General features: G+C 42.0%; 1 protein-coding gene across 1 annotated transcript; it reads right to left on the bottom strand.

Moving 5' to 3' along the window:
- Positions 1-3,740: 3,740 nt before the first annotated feature.
- LOC109867226 (pyridoxal kinase) lies at positions 3,741-13,047 on the bottom strand. The gene is made up of 11 exons (XM_020456254.2): positions 12,698-13,047; positions 12,245-12,299; positions 6,604-6,708; positions 6,315-6,398; positions 6,164-6,198; positions 5,917-6,002; positions 5,393-5,438; positions 5,125-5,236; positions 4,853-4,989; positions 4,678-4,744; positions 3,741-4,591 (listed from the first exon to the last, which is right to left on the bottom strand). The coding sequence occupies exons 1-11, from the start codon at positions 12,776-12,778 to the stop codon at positions 4,479-4,481; spliced, it is 921 nt and encodes a 306-aa protein (XP_020311843.1). The 5' UTR covers positions 12,779-13,047; the 3' UTR covers positions 3,741-4,478.
- Positions 13,048-20,622: the final 7,575 nt, after the last annotated feature.

Here is a 20,622-nt window from a genome sequence, read left to right as displayed (position 1 = left end):
ATTTTACCAGGTAAATTGACTGAGAACACGTTCTCAATTACAGCAAAGACCTGGGGAACAGTTACAGGGGAGAGGATTGGGATGAATGAGCCAATTGTAAAATGAGGATGATTAGGTAACCATGATGGTATGAGGGCCAGATTGGGAATTTAGCCAGGACACTGGGGTAACACCCCTAATCTTATGATAACTGCCATGGGATCTTTAGTGACCACAGAGAGTCAAGACACCTGTTTAACATCCCATCCAAAAGACAGCACCCTACACAGGGCAATGTCCCCAATCACTGCCCTGGGGCATTGGGATATATTTTTTGACCATAGGAAAAGGAGCCTCCTACTGGCCCTCCAACACCACTTCCAGTAGCATCTGGTCTCCCATCCAGTACCAACACTGCTTAGCTTCAGAAGCAAGCCAGCAGTGGGTTGCAGGGTGGTATGCTGCTGGCCTATGTTTTGATTGGATTATTCAACCCCATGAGTCAATACATGTTATAATCACCACAGCAATTACAGCTGTGTCTTTCTAAGTAAGTCTAAGAGCTTTGAACACCTGGATCATACAATATTTGCCCATTATTCTTTTATACATTCTTCAAGCTCTGTCAGGTTCGTTGGTTGATCATTGCTAGACAGACAAATTTAAAGTCTTGCCATAGATTTTCAAGCCAATTTAAGTCAAAACTGTAACTAAGCCACTCAGGAACATTGAATGTTGTCCTGGTAAGCAACTCCAGTGTATACTTGGCCTTTTGTTTTAGGTAATTCTCCTGCTGAATGGTGAATTTGTCTCCCAGTGTCTGTTGGAAAGTAGACTGAAAATCCTCTAGGATTTTGCCTGTGAGCTCAATTCCGTTTATTTTTATTCCCCCCAAAAAACTCCCTAGCACTTGTTGATGACAAGCATACCCATAACATGATCCATGCTTGAAAATATGAAGTGGTACTCACTGATTTGTTGGATTTGCCCTCAACATAATGCTTTGTATTCCGGACAAAAAGTTCATTTGTTTGCCACAGTTTTTACAGTATTACTTTAGTGCCTTATTGCAAAAAAGAATGCATGTTTTGGAATGTTTTTATTCTGTACAGACTTCCTTCTTTTCACTCTGTCTTTTGTGTTGGTATTGTGGAGTAACTACAATGTTGTTGATCCATCCACAGTTCTCTCCTATCACAGCCATTAAACTCTGTAACTGTTTTAAAGTCACCATTGGCCTCATGGTGAAAACCCTGAGCGGTTTCGTTCCTCTCCGGCAAGTAAGTTAGGAAGGTGCCTGTTTCTTTGTAGTGACTTGGTATACTGATACACCATCCAAAGTGTAGTTAATAACTGCACCATGATCAAAGGGATATTCAATGTCTGCTTCTGTTTTTTACCGATCTACCAATAGGCGCCCTTCTTTGCGAACCATTGGAAAACGTCCCTGGTCTTTGTGGTTGAATGTGTGCCTGAAATTCACTGCTCGACTGAGCGACCTTACAGATAATTAATTGTATGTGTGGGGTACAGAGATGGGGTATTCATTTAAAAGGCATGTTAAACACTTCTTTTCACCATGTGACTTGTTAAGCACATTTTTACTCCTGAACTTATTTAGGCTCGCCATAACAAAAGGGTTGAATAGTTATTGGTTCAGAACATTTCAGCTTTTAATTTTGAATTAATTTATAAACATTTTTTGAAACATTGATATTAGGGGTATTGTGTGTACATCGGTGACACAAAATCTCAATTGAATCCATTTTCAATTCAGGCTGTAACAAACGTGGAAAAAGTCAAGGGGTGTGAATACTTTCTGAAGGCACTGTACATCTAGGTAGGGGTAAAAGCTGAGTGTGAAAGTTTGTGCACAGTGAATGAATGTGTGTGTGTTTTGTGTCTGTGAGTGTACAGTATGTAGTGTGTATGTGTGTGCTGGATTGCAAGTACAGTGCATTCGGGAAAGTATTCAGAACCCTTGACTTTTTCCACATTTTGTTTTACGTGACAGGGTCTGAATACTTATGTAAATAAGGTATTTCTGTTTTTATTTTTAATACATTTGCAAAAGTGTCTAAAAACCTGTTTTTGCTTTGTCATTAAAGGTTTGTGTGTAGATTGATGAGGATTTAAAATGTTTTTTATTTAATCCATTTTAGAATAAGGCTGTAATGTAACCATTGTATACACCATGCCTACACTTGTTTTTGTAACCTTTATTCTATTACATACACTGTAATGTATACTTTTAAATTATACTGTGAGCTCAACATAAAAATAAATTATTTTAAAAAGTATATAAAAACATTTTCCTTCAAGTATAATTTTTTTGAAAGTTCTAATGTTACTGTCCCCACTGCAACAAAATACTACTAAATACATGTAATTTTGTCCTTTCAATGTTTAATTGAAATACTGTAGAATTGCATGAATTCTTGTGGAGGATATGGCCGATTGGTGGCTTCAAAGCCTCCCATTGGTCAGTACAGAACATCAGCAATCCAGGGTTTATATACATTGAATGAGACACAGTAGCTCAGATACAGACAAATTATGGCCTTTTTTTTCACTCTGGGAATGTGGCACTGTCTTGCTTAACTGTTAGTCACAGTCATCATCATCATCATCATTCTCATCATCACACAGAGGTGAAAGAGACAATACATTGAAGTAGTACAGTACAGGGAACTACACCCACATAAGGCTTTTTTTAAACACTGCAGTGCAAGTCAACCCACTATACATCATGACTGCCAATATTCACACATGCCAAATAAAGTGCTTTTCTAAATACCCATTCCAACAATCAATAAGATTCATGCTATCCCCTAATGGTTATTGATGGTCCTCTGTACAGTCATGTACAGCATGGGATGGGTCAGGGATAACTGTCTTTGACGCCCTCTGCTGGTTACTGTAACTAACCACTGCCTCCTAGAACTCCAGTTGAGCTCCGGTGTTGTTGCTGGGCGGACAGGCCTGGCACAGTTACGGTCAGACACCCCAAACAAAAAGCATGACTCATCAACTTGGTTGGTGTTTCCTTGGCACAGCGTGAGCTTCTTTACTCAGCCTGCCTGTTAATTTGGGTAAATGAAAACTATCCATACTGGGATTAGGGCTGTGTTACCTGCCCCTAATCTCACCAGAATACAACAGGCCCCTAGGCCCCCAGCCAGCCAGTAATTTAATTATCTGTAATATTCTACCAATCTATTTATATAACCTAACATTCACCTTCTGTGGCATATTATATCAAGCACTAACACATAAATACAGAAAATAGAAATTCACTGCTGGCAGAAATCATTTATTTCCAGGCACCAGGCTCCAATACCTGTGGGATCAATTAATACTCCAATGAGAATGTCACTTAAAGCTAGTGTGGCCCTAGGACTCGAAGCGTAGAACAGAAGAAAAAAAAAACTGATCTCATTGTAATCCCACCCAAGGGAGCAATAGCAACAGGTGCAGAAGGCCCTCACTTTAGAGACACTTGAAGAAACTACAGAGACCCATGGATTAATTAAAATACTAATATTTTATTATTCCTCATCATTTATTATATTCACTCCATCTCGGAGCTACAGCTTCAAGTTTGGCACTTATCTAACATTGTGTAAAGATTTAATTAATTACCTTTGCAGGCACAGACACAAAACACATTCCTCTAACAGACTCTGCTAAGGCCAATTTGTACTTGTTCATACCGACATAGGCCTGTGTTCTAGTAAGGATATGAAAATAGTGAGACAATCAAGACCATGAAAAACATTTAATGATTACAATTAATGATAAACATGTTTATCAAGACTATCTGTGCAAATATTGGTACCTCAGTTTGAAATGTGTTAGACATTTAGGAATTATATAACAAGTATTAGGACAGACAAAGCACATTAATAGTACAAGTAAAATGAATATCTATTAATCATTTACATAATAAAAAATAAAAACATCTAGAATTGTCAAACTATCAAATGATATACTTTTTGCCTAAAATGAAACATTGACAATTGAAAATCCAACAATCAAATGTGCACAGATTAGTATTGCATAACATGATAATGGTAGCACAACTCATGTTGATGCATCAATGTATCTGATAAAAGCCTATGATCTATCCCCAACCCATAACTGAGGCTCAGAGAATTCCCTGGTCAGCTCACGTTGTCAGGGGATACTCAGGGCCCATGCCATGCCAATGCCAAATTGAGGGCCAATCAGGTATCCAATACCTCCACTTCTGTATTCTGATGTACGGTAATACCCACACCCTGTTTTTGGTCCTCTAATACCATCTACCATGTTTCCAATGGGTGACAATGCTCAGGTCATAGTAAAGACACATGGCAGTGATTAAGTATAAGAGTGTGTGCTGTGCGCAGGGCAAATACCCAGACTGAAAACATAGTGCTCTCTACGAGATCCTATAAGGCAAAGTCAAATGACATTTCATGGTGTAAAAATCCTATGTCTATTTATGAGGCATTGGGTTATAAGACGATGGCCTCCACTACAATGGCCGGGTACTCAATGTCCTTTTTGCTCTGGACCATCCTCAGCTCCAACTGAGCAGGGCTGGGTCTCTTACCAGGGCCGGCCATCTCTGATGGAGAGGAGAGATATTAGAAAGACAAATATAAATTAGACAGGCATACAGACAGGCAGGCAGAGACTTCTATATCATCTTACTGTTGGCATAGGTAATGGTCCTCTTGATAACATGGTGCAAGACAGAGACAGTCTTCTCACAGGCAGCCTAAGAGAGATGACAAAGTAGGTAAGAAAAGAGACTAGTTCATCCAAACCACATTTATTACATTAGTAAATGATAATGGAACTTGGTTGTTATCTCTGTATTACTGACCTTCAGGTCTTTGGGGTGGTGGTGGGTCCAGGCCAGCAGCATGGCAGCGAACAGATCTCCTGTTCCCACAAACACTGCATCCACCTTGGGCATTTCCATCCGAATCTTCTGGGTGGACGTAGTCCCATCTGCTCTCACTGAAGGACACAGTGCGAGTATGAGTCTTTGTTACCTTTTAACATGTCAAGTTAAACATTCACATATAATATCCAAAACCTACAGGGACACATTTCTTTACCAGTCAGAGCCCTTCCTTCCGACCCTTGCCTTACCCATCTTCTGGCTTCCAAGGGCCACTAGGAACTGGTCCCCGTGAGGAGAGATCAGGTCTGTGCTAGTGAGGACTACCATATCAGGGCCCATCTGGTGGAGCAGGTCCATCACCTGAGCGAGCAAGGACCCCTCATCAACATCTTCACCATCAGTCAAGATTAAAACCATCCTCATCTTCACCACCATCATCATCCTAACCATTACAACCATCATCATCTTAATGTGTATTAGCTCTACAAGATTTAAGTGATGGACAATGGAACCCACCTCAAGAGCATCTTTTTCTGTGCTGATCTTTCTCCCCGTCAGCAGCCTAAGAGACACATTCTCATAGGTTATGCACACACAGTACACGCACAGAGGTTCAAGACACAAGTGCATAAATACACACATCAAAATGCTCTGTGTAAAAAATGGCCCCTTCTTTTGGCCAATGTTATTTTACATTTGTCCAGAGGGTGAACTCGTATGCGGGGCAAATCAAGTCAAGCCATGCGTAATGACGAACGCATAAACCAGGGCACAGTGTTCACTTAACGGGCTGGGAAAAAGGTTTGGTCTGCTGCTCTACAAATAAAACCTAAGGGATCAAAGGCTTTTTTTTGACCAATAAGGGTTATTTTGAAAAGGGCTAAGAACAGCTACCATGATTTCTTTCTTGGGTAGTAATATTGCACTAGGCATTCATTCTGTCGTTACTGTGATAACTACATTATGGCATGTTGTGTGGCACATTGACATAGCAACTTAATATATGCAACCCAATGTGTCCTAGTAGCAAGTGTACTCACTCTGCCTCAAACTGGTTGGGTGTGAGGATATCAGCCACTGCTACGACTTTGTCTCTGTAAACAGGCAGTATATTCTCAGGCACATACTGGAAAAGAAGAGGGTAGTAGGTTCACGAGTGCACATATTACACATATTGTGAACATGTTTGAAGAATAACAGAACTATATAATAATACAAGTAAAATGACTATAATAAGCAAGGATAAGAAATACTATAATAAAATGACTATAAGCATGGTATACTTACCATAGATCCTTGGTCTCCCATCACTGGATCACACACTGATAACACAAAGCAAACATGTAAGAGCACACCAACATCCAAGCTCTACATTCATCCCGAGCCTTACTGTGTGGAGCTATATGGGATACACGTCTGTGTAGCAATGGTTACTCACCGTACACCAGTTTTGGGTTCAACCTCTTCAGCTCCTGAACAATGTCCACCACCGTCTCTAGGAAAGATGTGTCCCTGGTGTACCCTTGGGGAAGAGAATATCTATGGGTAATGCAAAGGTCACACACCTCATGTGTAAACATGAAAGAAAACTAACTGATTAGAATCATTACAGAACATAGGTTAAAGGTCAACACAGTTATAATACTCCTACATACATATAATTGTTTTTTAAAAACTGCTCAACTGGCAGAATCCATATTGACAATGGAAACTGGAATCTGTCTCACCTGTGAGGACGTAGTCATAATGGTTGACGTTATTGAGTTTGATACCCTCATAGAGAACGTTCAGCTCATCTGCTGTCAGCACTTGCCCTTTCCAATGAGCGTAACCTTGGAAACAAGAGGTCAATGGTCAGAGGTAACGGAAAACCTTAAGACTTCACTCAGATTGACAAGTCTGCAAGTGCCTGCTAATACCCGGAATGAAGAGTTCAGGGTATTAGCAGGCTATCGTTTATGGAAGGATAGTGTGGACTGGTAAATTGGCCAGACTGGGTTCTTTGAAGGTATTCCAGGGAGGAAGACTTGGTTGCTAAGGTGATTATAGAAACTCTGATCTGCCAATCATCAATCATTATAGTCCATGGCTGCTACAGATACAAAGTTTTGACCCACACCCCCCTCCAGGAACCGCTTTCTTAAAGCTAAGGATCCAGAACATGTTCTGTGCATGTGTTATTTTACACACACATTAGTTTTGTGCACAACATGCAGTTTGTAGGCAACACCATTGACCAGACAAAGGCGATCAAGGAAGGGGTAGCGGCAACGGAACACTCAGCACCGCAGCTACATATGCAGTCGGAGTGGGCACTCAGTAATGTAATAAAAATACAAAATCTAAAAAACCTGCACACGCACAGAAACCTACATATTTTTTTAGAGCTTGAGCAATGTTTTTTTAGGTCCGATTCCAATTTTTGTGGGGACAACCAATATACAGTATACATTGCCAGCAGCATATCACCCTGAAGTCTTTGGCCTGAATGCCAAGAGTCACGTCTGGAGGAAACCTGGCACTATCCCTACAGTGAAGCATGGTGGTGGCAGCATCATGCTGTGGTGATGTTTTTCAGTGGCAGGGACTGGGAGACTAGTCAGGGTTGAGGGAAAGATGAATGGAGCAAAGTACAGAGGGATCCTTGATGAAAACCTGCTCCAGAGCGCTCACGACCTCAGAATGGGGCCAAGGTTCACCTTCCAACAGGACAACAACCCTAAGCACACAGCCAAGACAAGACAGGAGTGGCTTCGGGACAAGTCTCTGAATGCCCTTGAGTAGTCCAGCCAGAGCCCGGACTTGAACCCAATCTAACATTTTTGGAGAGACCTGAAAATAGCTGTGCAGCGATGCTCCCTATCCAACCTGACAGAGCTTGAGAGGATCTGCAAAGAAGAACAGGAGAAACTCCCCAAATACAGGTGTGACAAGCTTGTAGCCTCATACCCAAGAAGACTTGAGGATGTAATAGCTGCCAAAGGTGCTTAAACACAGTACTGAGTAAAGGGTCTGAAAACACATTTACATAAGTTATTTCAGTTATTTTTTATAAAAACCTGTTTTTGCTTGATCATTATTGGGCATTGTGTGTAAATGGATAAATTGTTTTTTTTAGAATTTTAGAATAAGGCTGTAACAAAACAAAATGTGAAAAAAGGGGTCTGAATTCTTTACGAATCATTTTCAAATCTGCCGATACTGTTTTACAGCGGGGAAATGAAAAAGTGTCATTTTTCCAAATTGAATTCTCATAAATTGCCATCCAAAAGAGCAATTGTCCAATAGCTGTGCTTCAAATGTTAATTTCATACATTGTGACAATAATGACATCATGAGAATGGCCTCAAGTGGTCAGATGAGCACAAGAGTCCCTTTTTTCATCCTATTTATTGAAAATCGGTTATTGTTGGAATTATTGGCCGACACAGTGGTAAAAAGGCCAATATCGGTCTATAGCCTGGGAAATTGTGGTACAGAACTATCTGTAGCCATTTGATTCATTATATAGTCTAGTTGTGTTCTTCTTATGACCAGCAGAAGGAAAAGTTAAGTGGAAGTTGTCGAGCAGTTAATCAGGGTTTGGATTTGGGAGATTGTTGGGAGAGACGAATGGAGGCTGAGACAACCAAACATTCTGACAGAGGAAGACTGATTACAATCTCCATTGTTAGAATTCAGTTACCTGCATCAATCATTCCTCTAGCATCTGTCTCTCTGACATTGGGCTGAGGACATAGCAGCTCATTTAAATAGTTTAAAATAAAATAAAAACATTCACAACCGAGCAAGAAACAGGCTAGCAACGATTATAATCTCTAAACATATTCCAATAAACCACCTGCAGGGGAAGAAAGAGTATCGTCTTGGGTTTTTAGAGCTCAAACATATAAGGAATGTGTTTATTCACTTCTAACCCGGAACGTGAGTTGAACACATTCAAGGGAAATTATAGTAGGTCATGAGCATGGGCTAGTACTCAATAAACAATTGGTCAGTAATGTGATAGGGTGTGGACACAGTGGGCTGAACTCCAAGGTAACGCTGTACATGCACTTGAAGCATCCCATAATTCATTTCCATCAACAAATAATTTATATGCACAAAAACTCTATGCACGGTCATAGACCTTATTGAGGCCAGAGTGAAGTTATCGGGCTACAAAATGTCTGTCTGCTTTTTTCCCCACAGTATCTCTCCCCTATCTACAGTCACTCCTTCCTTGTCCTCCCCACCAGCACTCTGTTAGTCTTCCCTGTAGGTAGTGAACATTCAGGTTTCACTTTAGCGAGATAACCTGATTACTCTTAACACTAACAGACAGGAGAGCAAATCACTGAACTTTTTTAAAACTGCACTGTACTTTCCTGTATGTCAGATAACAAATATGGTAAGCACAAGCTTATACAGTTGAAGTCGGAAGTTTACATACATTTAGGTTGGAGTCATTTTCAACCACTCCACAAATGTATTGTTAACAAACTATAGTTTTGGCAAGTCGGTTAGGACATCTATTTTATGCATGACAAGTAATTTTGCCAACAGTTGTTTACAGACGGATTATTTCACTGTACCACAATTCCAGTGGGTCAGAAGTGTACATACACTAAGTTAACTGTGCCTTTAAACAGCTTGGAAAATTCCAGAAAATTATGTCATGGCTTTAGAAGCTTCTGATAGGCTAATTGACATCATTTGAGTCAATTGGAGGTGTACCTGTGGATGTATTTCAAGGCTTACCTTCAAATTCAGTGCCTCTTTGCTTGACATAAATGGGAAAATCAAAAGAAATCAGCCAAGACCTCAGAAAAAAAATTGTAGTCCTCCACAAGTCTGGTTCATCCTTGGGAGCAATTTCCAAATGTCTGAAGGTACCACGTTCATCTGTACAAACAATAGTAAGCAGGAATAAACACCATGGGACCATGCAGCCGTCATACCGCTCAGAAAGGAGACGCATTCTGTCTCCTAGAGATGAATGTACTTTGGTGCGAAAAGTGCAAATCAATCCCAGAACAGCAAAGTAAAACGAGTCCAATATCGACATAACCTGAAAGGCCGCTCAGCAAGGAAGAAGCCACTGCTCCAAAACCTCCATAAAAAAGCCAGACTATGGTTTGCAACTGCACATGGGACAAAGATCCTACTTTTTGGAGAAATGTCCTCTGGTCTGATGAAACAAAAATAGAACTGTTTGGCCATATTGACCATCGTTATGTTTGGAGGAAAATGGGGGAGGATTGCAAGCCGAAGAACACCATCCCAACCACGGGGGTGGTAGCATCATGCTTTGCTGCAGGAGGGACTGGTGCACTTCACCAAATCAATGGCATCATGAGTATGGCAACTTATGTGGATATATTGAAGCAACATCTCAAGACATCAGTCAGGAAGTTAAAGCTTGGTCGCAGATGGGTCTTCCAAATGGACAATGACCCCAAGCATACTTCCAAAGTTGTGGCAAAATGGCTTAAGGACAACAAAGTCAAGGTATTGGAGTGGCCATCACAAATCCCTGACCTCAATCCCATAGAAGATTTATGGGCAGAACTGAAAAAGCGTGTGCAACAAAGAGGCCTACAAACCTGACTCGGTTACACCAGCTCTGTCAGGAGGAATGGGCCAAAATTCACCCAATGTCACGACTTCCGCCGAAGTCGGTCCCTCACCTTGTTCGGGCGGCGTTCGAAGTCACGGACCTTCTAGCCATTGCTGATCCACTTTTCATTGGTTTTGTCTTGTCTTCCATCACACCTGGTTCCAATTCCATCAATTACATGTTGTGTATTTAACCCGCTGTTCCCCACCCCCCATGTCCTTGTCGGTAATTGTTTCTTGTAGTGTTTATGCACGGTATGCTGGTATGCACCGGGTTTTGTTTGACCCATTTATTGTATTGTTCGGTTTACGGTGGTTTATGGATATTAAAACAACACCGTTGTAAATCAGTTCACACTCTCCTGCGCCTGACTTCCCTGCCGCCAGTACGCACCTCACTACACCCAACTTATTGTGGGAAGCTTGTGGAAGGCTACCTGAAGCGATTGACGAAAGTTAAAGAATTTAAAGGCAATGCTACCAAATACTAATTTAGTGTAAATAAACTTCTGACCCACTGGGAACATGATGCAGGAAATAAAAGCTGAACAACTATTATTCTGACATTCTTAAAATAAAGTAGTGATCCTAACTGACCTAAAACAGGGAATTCTTACTAGGATTATGTGTCAGGAATTGTGAAAAACTGAGTTTAAATGTATTTGGCTACGGTGTATGTAAACTTCCGATTTTAACTGTATGTTAAATCATGAAGAGACATTCCAGGATCAAGAATGAATGAGGGGAAAACATTTCCAACCAGGCAACACAGGCTTCCCACTGAGTTTAGAGGAGGCCCCCTTGGCCCAGACCCAAGATCAGAGAGAAGGGGGACTCTGGGGGTGATGGGGGAAAAGTAAAGGAAAAATAGAGCTCCGCTGTAGTAAAGGAAGATATCTAATTGGGCACCATAGTCCGTTCCTATAGCTTGTTTAATTAAACAGATTGGTCTGAGATCTGTAGGCTATAGGCGTAACTTGTTTCATGGCCGAACATTTTGTCCATTTCATCCACTGCCATCCCCCATATTGAAAGGTGAAGCATGAGCTAACATAGCTACTGCAGCCTACTAGAAGTTAAAAAACAACCATCCCAGTGTTCAATCTCTGAATGAATGGTATGCACTCTATGAACCCATTACTTAACAGCTCAGTATCTCCCTTCTTTCCGTACAGTTGCATTTAATTGATGGACTATCAATCATTTCCAAAACCTTACAGAGAACTTGGATTTCGTGTAATGTGTGAGATCATTGTATCATCGTTTACTCCAAACGTTCACTATTTTACAACCTAACTTTAGAAAAAGTGTTTTGTGAGACAGTGGGTTTGTGAATTGCACAAGTTTGAGCCCAAAACTAATTTTGGATAAGCACAAAGGCTTGATTATTCTTCTCTGAGTGAAAGTGGGACACTGTTGAGCTTTACAACAGAAGGGTATTCACCCTACAATTGGGGGAGGTTAAAAAAAGAGCTCCCCAAAAAGTAGAGGATGAGACTAGTGTTACAGACCACTATAGCTAGGCTACACACTGTGCTTACTAAACACATTTACTGAAATCTTGAATGTGGGCCAAGACGATATTGGCTACTGATACGGACCTAAAAGGATCCAAAGACATGGTCTGTGGGGTGGGATAGGATTTGATTCTTGATTTAATTTTTTTCTGGTGTGCTTTATATAAGTAGCCTATTGTTGCCTCTGGTTACCAATTGTTTTTGTAAAATTGTATATTAGCGCATGGAATTACTGCACTGTAGGCCTACATACCTGTGTGATTGGAGAATTGCACAGAGTTGATGGAGTCCACTTCAAACCCCAGAACCTGACAGGAGACAAACAGCTCATAACAATGCTTCACTTTTGTGGTCTTATGACATTTTCTTAATGAACACACACACAATCATTTGAGTACATCATAAAATTCATTGTATTGATTATGCCTGAATGAACAGGTTGCGTACACTGTATCCTCTGTTATTCTGCATTACTATTTTGAGCTTTTCCTACCTCTTCTATTCGAATACACTAACTGAATGCTAAAACACATTACTGTATGCACATGTGACTGTTATTCTGCTAATCTGACCAGTTCTGCGAATCTCTCTTGTACTCTCTTCCCAGTTCTCAGAATCTTCAGTAGCCAGGCTAGTCGAGCAGAGCTGTCAAACGTGCACACATTGCAAACCCCCTGCAAGCAACGTAAACATATTCATTTCTTACCTGCAATGGGAATGTTGCCGATTTATTCCCGACGTATCCCCTGACCACATGACTCTGAACAGACAACACACGGCACTCCATTTCAATAATTAAATTTAAAGATACGAGGACTGTGGAAAAATATTTAATTCGTGTCCGAGCCAACTAACCACGCTTGAGCAAATTATTATTATTTTTTTTTAAATCCTATACACGAACGTTTAGCTACACGAGGAAACTCAATGCAAATGAGAAAACTCCAGCAATATTAATTCCACTGGGCTGTATACACTACAAAAAACTAACACGATACCACATTGACACACTTCCAGAAGACTGACTGGCTGCAATATCTCAGGCAACTATATGGACACCTAAATCAACGGCGCCTCAAGTGGATAATGATTTACAAGTTTATAATACAATAAATGAATCAATCAGACTATCCCAATGTAAACTGACATTCAAATTGATTCATGCATGGGTTGCATAGGGTCGGAGTTAGACAAACACAGTTTGTTTAGACACATTCAACTTTAAAGGCGGTGATACGGAAGTGAGATCCTTTGAACTTGCTTTGTGAAATTCACTGAAGTTGCAAGCTATGCAAAGAGCATAGAGTTCTGCTTAGAGCATAGAGTTCAGTTTAGAGGACGCAATATTGAATGTGTCCCATTATGGAGTATGTGAGAGCATGGGCAGCAAGTATAGGTAATGGGAGAGCTACAGTATATGGGGTAGGGTGTCTTAACTGTTCTACATTCTTTCAATATGGGTGACATGTGATACAGCTGCCCAGTGGCAACAGCCAGAAACACCTCAATACAACACCATTTCACTGGTCATTCACTCCGCCTTGTCATTACGTTAACGCATTATTTTACGGTGACATCCAGATTCCAAGTGGTGACGAATAACTTACTAAAAGTAATTTCCCCCTTGCCCATCTAAATAAACACACGTTATTTTACAAGGTTTAAACTAGCAACATGCTGCTGTTGTTTCCAGGTAGCCAGCAGCATAAAACAGGATGACTGACTGAACCAAATATATTAATCTCCACTTGATTCTCACCAGCACGACATAGTTCATAATTTTGTGCACCAGGAATGTTCTTTTAGCCTCCCCCATGGGTAACTGCATACTCAGTCTGGTTTCATAGACTAGACGTAACATAGTAAATGTACATTTGTAACGTATCATATGTTTCGCAATTATTATTTTTTACATATTTTACAAATTGCAGTTGTAACATATTATACGAATTGCATTTTTTAAAATATATCATACAAATTGTAATTGGTAACATATCAAATTAAATGGATGATGGCCTTCCACATATTAATACTTGGAGCTAAAACAGAATGATAGGCAGAAACTGCTTCTCCAATAGAAATCCTCGATCTCAATTTTAGGTGATGTCATGGAGACATCGGCTAGCTAAACTCGTGCACTTTATCGGGTCTAACGGTCGTCTTGTGCCAAACTGCGCATGTGCATGCCGTCAAGTCAATCGCACTCCTTTGATATAAAGTTGATTTTGAGAAAATGTTCAACGTGTCACTTTAACAAGGTTGGAGTAATAACATGTTCAACTACATAAGATATTGGCTCGAATCTGGATTGTGCCTTAATATTTCAAGAAAATAATAACTAAGGAAGAATTGTTCACTTCTCAAACCCCAAACTCAAGCCTGGTCTGTTTGGTGTGTTTCGCAAGCGTTCCCGGAAGTCTCGCGATGTTGCGCCTCTGGGTTTAGAAGCTCTGTACTCGAAGTGGGCCTGAAAGTGGGTGTGGCGAAAGAAGTGGGTGAATCAACAGCGATAGGTGTGACATCAGCACTCCGTTATTGGTTAGACGGTTACAGTATATGGGGTAGGGTGTCTTAACTGTTCTACATTCTTTCAATATGAGTGACTCTCTTAAAATAGCCTGTTTTGTTTTTGTGCAGGCATCACCCTTACTTAAACAAGCCCTCACCGGAGAAGTAGAAATTAAATGGAGAGAAACTGGGAATTGAATAACTGCAGTTGACATAGTTAAGTAAATAGAATAATACTCTTATTGCAATGTGGGTGGCTCTTGTGTAGTCTATGGCACAAGGTGTTGCCAGGGCACAGCACCCTCTTCAAGAAGCAGGAGGTGAAGTTCTCCCGCACATGGATTTCCTCCCATGCTGTGTTGTTGGCCCCCATCTGTGCAACATCCTGCATAGCAGACCTTGCACTCGCAAACAATGCACCCAACCGTGCAGTGCCCTACACAGTAACTGTGGGCAATCATTTTGAAGGAATCTCCAGTTGCAAGGTATCTGTAAGAATATGCAAGGTAATGTCATTATTAGACTTTACATCACCAGGCCATTGTGTATTACTAAAGAATAATATATCTTATAACACTTACATTTTTTTTAAATTAACTAGGCAAGTCAGTTAAGAACAAATGCTTATTTACAATGACAGCCTACCATGGAACAGTGGGTTAACTGCCTTGTTCAGCAGCAGAACAGATTTTTACCTTGTTAGCGCTGGGATTCGATCCAGCAACCTTTCAGTAACTGGCCCAACAATATAACCACTAGGCTACCTTCCGCCCCAAATCGTGATAACACTGGATCGATGGATGCATGTGAGTACATGTGTAGCATGTGACAACAGCAGGTTCATATCAAGGATAGCATCACAAATTATGTGAACCGCTTTGAGTCCGCAGGACCAAGACTGAGAACCACTGCTCTTCATTGGGACCTGTTCCTCTGCAAACACACTGTCCCAGCTCTTTATCTGAGGACATAAAACATCACAAGACACATACTTCATTGCACTCAAATTAGACATCACTGAAAATTATGAATATTATGTTGCTATTATCTCAGTCCTCAGTTATTATTTCTACGGACTGGAACTACACAAAAGTTTCCAGAGTAGCCTACTCTCTCCCTTCTTTGACAGCTAATGCTTCTATCCTTTCACGCTCTTCCATGGCTGTTAGCTAGCTACCTACAAATGCATTTGGAGTTTGTGTTTAGCTAGTTAATATGAAGTTAGGTAGCTGGTGATATTTAATTCACTTACAGTAGCTAGTGTAACAGTATAACTTTAAATCTAAATCAAATCAAATCAAATTTATTTGTCACATACACATGGTTAGCAAATGTTAATGTGAGTGTAGCGAAATGCTTGTGCTTCTAGTTCTGACAATGCAGTAATAACCCACGAGTAATCTAACCTAACAATTCCAAAACTACTACCTTATACACACAAGTGTAAAGGGATAAAGAATATGTACATAAAGATATATGAACGAGTGATGGTACAGAACGGCATAGGCAAGATGCAGTAGATGGTATCGAGTACAGTATATATATATGAGATGAGTAATGTAGGGTATGTAAACAAAGTGGCATAGTTTAAAGTGGCTAGCGATACATGTATTACATAAAGATGCAGTAGATAATATAGAGTACAGTATATACTGTACATATACATATGAGATGAGTAATATAGGGTATGTAAACATTATATTAAGTAGCATTGTTTAAAGTGGCTAGTGATATATTTTACATCCATTTCCATCAATTCCCATTATTAAAGTGGTTGGAGTTGAGTCAGTGTGTTGGCAGCAGCCACTCAATGTTAGTGGTGACTGTTTAACAGTCTGATGGCCTTGAGATAGAAGCTGTTTTTCAGTCTCTCGGTCCCTGCTTTAATGCACCTGTACTGGCCTCGCCTTCTGGATGATAGCGGGGTGAACAGGCAGTGGCTCGGGTGGTTGTTGTCCTTGATGATCTTTATGGCCTTCCTGTGACATCGGGTGGTGTAGGTGTCCTGGAGGGCAGGTAGTTTGCCCCCGGTGATGCGTTGTGCAGACCTCACTACCCTCTGGAGAGCCTTACGGTTGTGGGCGGAGCAGTTGCCGTACCAGGCGGTGATACAGCCCGACAGGATGCTCTCGATTGTGCATCTGTAGAAGTTTGTGAGTGCTTTTGGTGACAAGCCGAATTTCTTCAGCCTCCTGAGGTTGAAGAGGCGCTGCTGCGCCTTCTTCACGACGCTGTCTGTGTGGGTGGACCAATTCAGTTTGTCCGTGATGTGTACGCCGAGGAACATACTACCCTCTCCACTACTGTCCCATCGATGTGAATAGGGGGTTGCTCCCTCTGCTGTTTCCTGAAGTCCACAATCATCTCCTTTATTGGTTAGACGGTTTTGATTGAACAATGTTGTTTTTAGTTTTCTTCCAACTACTTTACGGTGAGAGCATGGACTTTGAAGCCAGAGGATGAGTCTGATTTGTATTTCAATGTTAAAAATAATATTAAATTTTCATTTAATAAAATTGACTATTGTTTAGTTTTTGTTAAAAGTACTGATGATGGGTGAACTGTTGATTGTATGTCTGTGCTTACTGTGACTGTCACCCTGATAGTGGCTACACTAGGTAATCTCCCGATTTTATACACTAGGTAGCTACTTCCCATGCTGTTGCAGGACAACGGTGCCTGGCAACAACAGTGCCTGACAAGCGAGAGCGAAGGACACTGTATCCCGGTGTTGTTAACATTCATTGCCTCCCGACTGAATAGACTGTATCAAGATCTATACTGAACAAAAATACAAACACAACATGCAACAATTTCAACGATTTTACTGAGTTACAGTTCATATTAGGAAATCCGTCAATTGAAATAAAATCATTCGGGACTAATCTATGGATTTCACATGACTGGGCATGGATGCAGCCATGGGTGGGCCTGGGAGGGCATAGGCTCACTCTGATCTGTTTCACCTATCTTTGTGCTTGTCTCCATCTTCCTCATTATCTCCACTGTATTTATACCAGTGTTCTGAGTTTGTCTGTTGTCAGTTTGTCTTGTCAGGTCTTACCAGCATGTTTTCCTGTCTCCCTGCTTCCTCAAGTTCTGTTTCCCTGGTTCTGACCATTCTGCCTGTCCTGACCCCGAGCCTGCCTGCCATTCTGTTCCTGTCCTGACCCAGAGCCTGCCTGCTGTTCTGTACCTTATTGACTCTGCCCTGGATTTACGGACCTCTGCCTGCCTTTGACATGTCTTTTGCCTGCCCCCTGTTTGGGTCAATAGACTTCTGGGACTCTAGCTGTCTGCATCTGGGTCTTATCCTCTGTCCTGATAGTACAAACTGGTCATGACTGACCCAGCAGACTCAGACCAGCTCCACAATGCTCTCCCTGAAAGGAGCCACCCTTGGAAGATACAAGGAGTTACTGCAATGTCTTAGGGTGAGCGAGGCATTCGGTACATTGCTGGAGCAATTCCACGGATTCCCCACATGTATTCTCCCAGCCTACCCCAGTGTCCCGAGAACCCGCTTACCTCCTCTGGAGTGCTACGCTGGAGATTCCAGAAACTGCTGGACTTTGCTTTCCTAGTGATCCCTCATTTTTGAGCTGCAGCCTTCTTCAGTCTCCTCGAACCGCTTCGAGGATAGCGTACATCATAACGCTGATGTCCGGGAGGGCACTCGCCTGGGCCACGGCGGTGTGGGAGCGACAGTCCGTTGTCTGCCTCAGTCTGGAGGAGTTTGTAGAGGAAGTTCGGAAGGTGTTTGATTCACCATTGTCTGGGAGAGAGGCTGCTCGTAAGCTGCTCCAGCTGCATCAAGACTCCCGTAGTGTGGCAGACTACACAGTGGATTTTCAAACATTGGTGGCTGAGAGTGCTTGGAACCCGGAAGCATTGATCGACATATTCCTTCATGGATTATCAGAGGTGATCAAAGATGAGCCTGCAGCTGGGAGCTCGTAGGAGGGAGAGGGAGTCTGTGCCCTGTCGCCCTCGCTCACCCTTGATTCCAACCTCGCCTCCGAAGAATCTCGGAGTCCCCCGAAGTCTACATATCCAAATGAACCCGACGTCATCCGAGTATTCTCGGGAATCACAGAGGGCTGCAGACTCACCTCCTTCGGAGTCCATGCACCTGGGTAGGTCTAGATTGACTCCTGTTGAGAGCACACGCCGACTCCACACCCAAAGCTGTCTATGTTGTGGAGCTACGGGACATTTTGTAGCTACCTGCCCAATAAAAACCCAGGTTTATCAAGAAGGGGCAAGTACTCTGGTGGGCCATACATATACCTTTTCCTCCCTCATTATTCACACCACTTTCCATGCCCTCCTGCTGTGGGGGAACCAGTCAAAATCTCTACAGGTACTTATCGACTCTGTGGCCGATAAGACTTTTTTGGATGCTACCCTGGTGTCCGAGCTGGGCATCCACACTCAGCCCCTCTCCATTACCATGGACGTTAGAGCGCTGGATGGGCACTCTATAGGCCAGGTCACTCACAATAACACTCCCATCAACATACGAGTGTCAGGGAATCACAGCGAGGCAATCCAATTTATGCTGATTAAGTCTCCTCAGGTTCCCGTGGTATTGGGATTTTCTTGGCAACAGCGACACAATCCCATCATAGACTGGACTGCTGGTGCCATTATTGGCTGGAGCCCGTTCTGCCATGCCCATTGTCTGAAGTCAGCGCAGCCTGCCCTGGGACGTCTTCCTGTGGGCTCGGAAGTTGCTCCGGACCTCTCCACCATTCTCGAGGTGCACCAGGACCTCCGGAAGGTTTTCAGTAAAGCCCAGGCCACTTCACTTCCTCCGCACCGACCCAATGACTGTGCGATCAACCTTCTCCCAGGCATCACACCGCCCCGGGGATGACTGTACTCTCTGTCGGGTCCAGAGACCAAGGCTATGGAGACGTAAAGTTGAAGTTGGAAGTTTACATACACTTAGGTTGGAGTCATTAAAACTCGTTTTTCAACCACTCCACAAATTTCTTGTTAACAAACTATAGTTTTGGCAAGTCGGTTAGACATCTACTTTGTGCATGACACACATAATTTTTCCAACAGTTGTTTACAGACAGATTACTTCACTTATAATTCACTGTATCACAATTCCAGTGGGTCAGAAGTGTACATACACTAAGTTGACTGTGCCTTTAAACAGCTTGGAAAATTCCAGAAAATGATTTCATGGCTTTAGAAGCTTCTGATAGGCTAATTGACATAATTTGAGTCAATTGGAGATATACCTGTGGATGTATTTCAAGGACTACCTTCAAACGCAGTGCCTCTAGGCTTGACATCATGTGGAAATCAAAATAAATCAGCCAAGACCTCAGAAAAACAATTGTAGAGAGCAATTTCCAAACGCCTGAAGGTACCACATTCATCTGTACAAATAATAGTACGCAAGTATAAACACCATGGGGCCATGCAGCCGTCATACCGCTCAGGAAAGAGATTCTGTCTCCTAGAGTTGAACGTACTTAGGTGTGAAAAGTGCAAATCAATCCCAGAACAACAGCCCAAGGACCTTGTGAAGATGCTGGAGGAAACAGGTACAAAAGTACCTATATCAACAATAAAACGAGTCCTATATCGACATAACCCGAAAGGCCGCTCAGGAAGGAAGAAGCCACTGCTCCAAAACCGCCATAAAAAGCATGGGGGTGTCAGCATCATGTTGTGGGGTTGCTTTGCTGCAGTTCAACTGGTGCACTTCACAAAATAGATGGCATCATGAGGGAGGATAAGTATTTGGATATATTGAAGCAACTTCTCAAGACATCAATCAGGAAGTTTAAGCTTGGTCGCAGATGGGTCTTCCAAATGGACAATGACCCCAAGCATACTTCCAAAGTTGTGGCAAAATGGCTTAAGGACAACAAAGTCAAGGTATTGGAGTGGCCATCACAAGCCCTGACCTCAATCCTATAGAAAATTTGTGGGCAGAACTGAAAAAGCGTGTGCACGTAAGGAGGCCTACAAACCTGACTCAGTTACACCAGCTCTGTCAGGAGGATTGGGCCAAAATTCACCCAACTTATTGTGGGAAGCTTGTGGGAGGCTACCCGAAACATTTGACCCAAGTTAAACAATTTAAAGGCAATGCTACCA

Source organism: Oncorhynchus kisutch, linkage group LG2, assembly GCF_002021735.2.
Source record: "Oncorhynchus kisutch isolate 150728-3 linkage group LG2, Okis_V2, whole genome shotgun sequence".
Classification (NCBI taxonomy): Eukaryota; Metazoa; Chordata; class Actinopteri; order Salmoniformes; family Salmonidae; genus Oncorhynchus; species Oncorhynchus kisutch.
This window is presented reverse-complemented; position numbering and strand designations above follow the sequence as displayed.

Coding starts and splice junctions, on each gene's coding strand:
- LOC109867226 (XM_020456254.2), bottom strand. CDS start 12,778: ATGGAGTGCCGTGTGTTGTCTGTTCAGAGTCATGTGGTCAGGGGATAC. Junction 6,199..6,314: donor GAACCCAAAACTGGTGTACG/GTGAGTAACCAT, acceptor TTGTGTTATCAG/TGTGTGATCCAGTGATGGGA. Junction 5,439..5,916: donor CCCAACCAGTTTGAGGCAGA/GTGAGTACACTT, acceptor TGTGTCTCTTAG/GCTGCTGACGGGGAGAAAGA.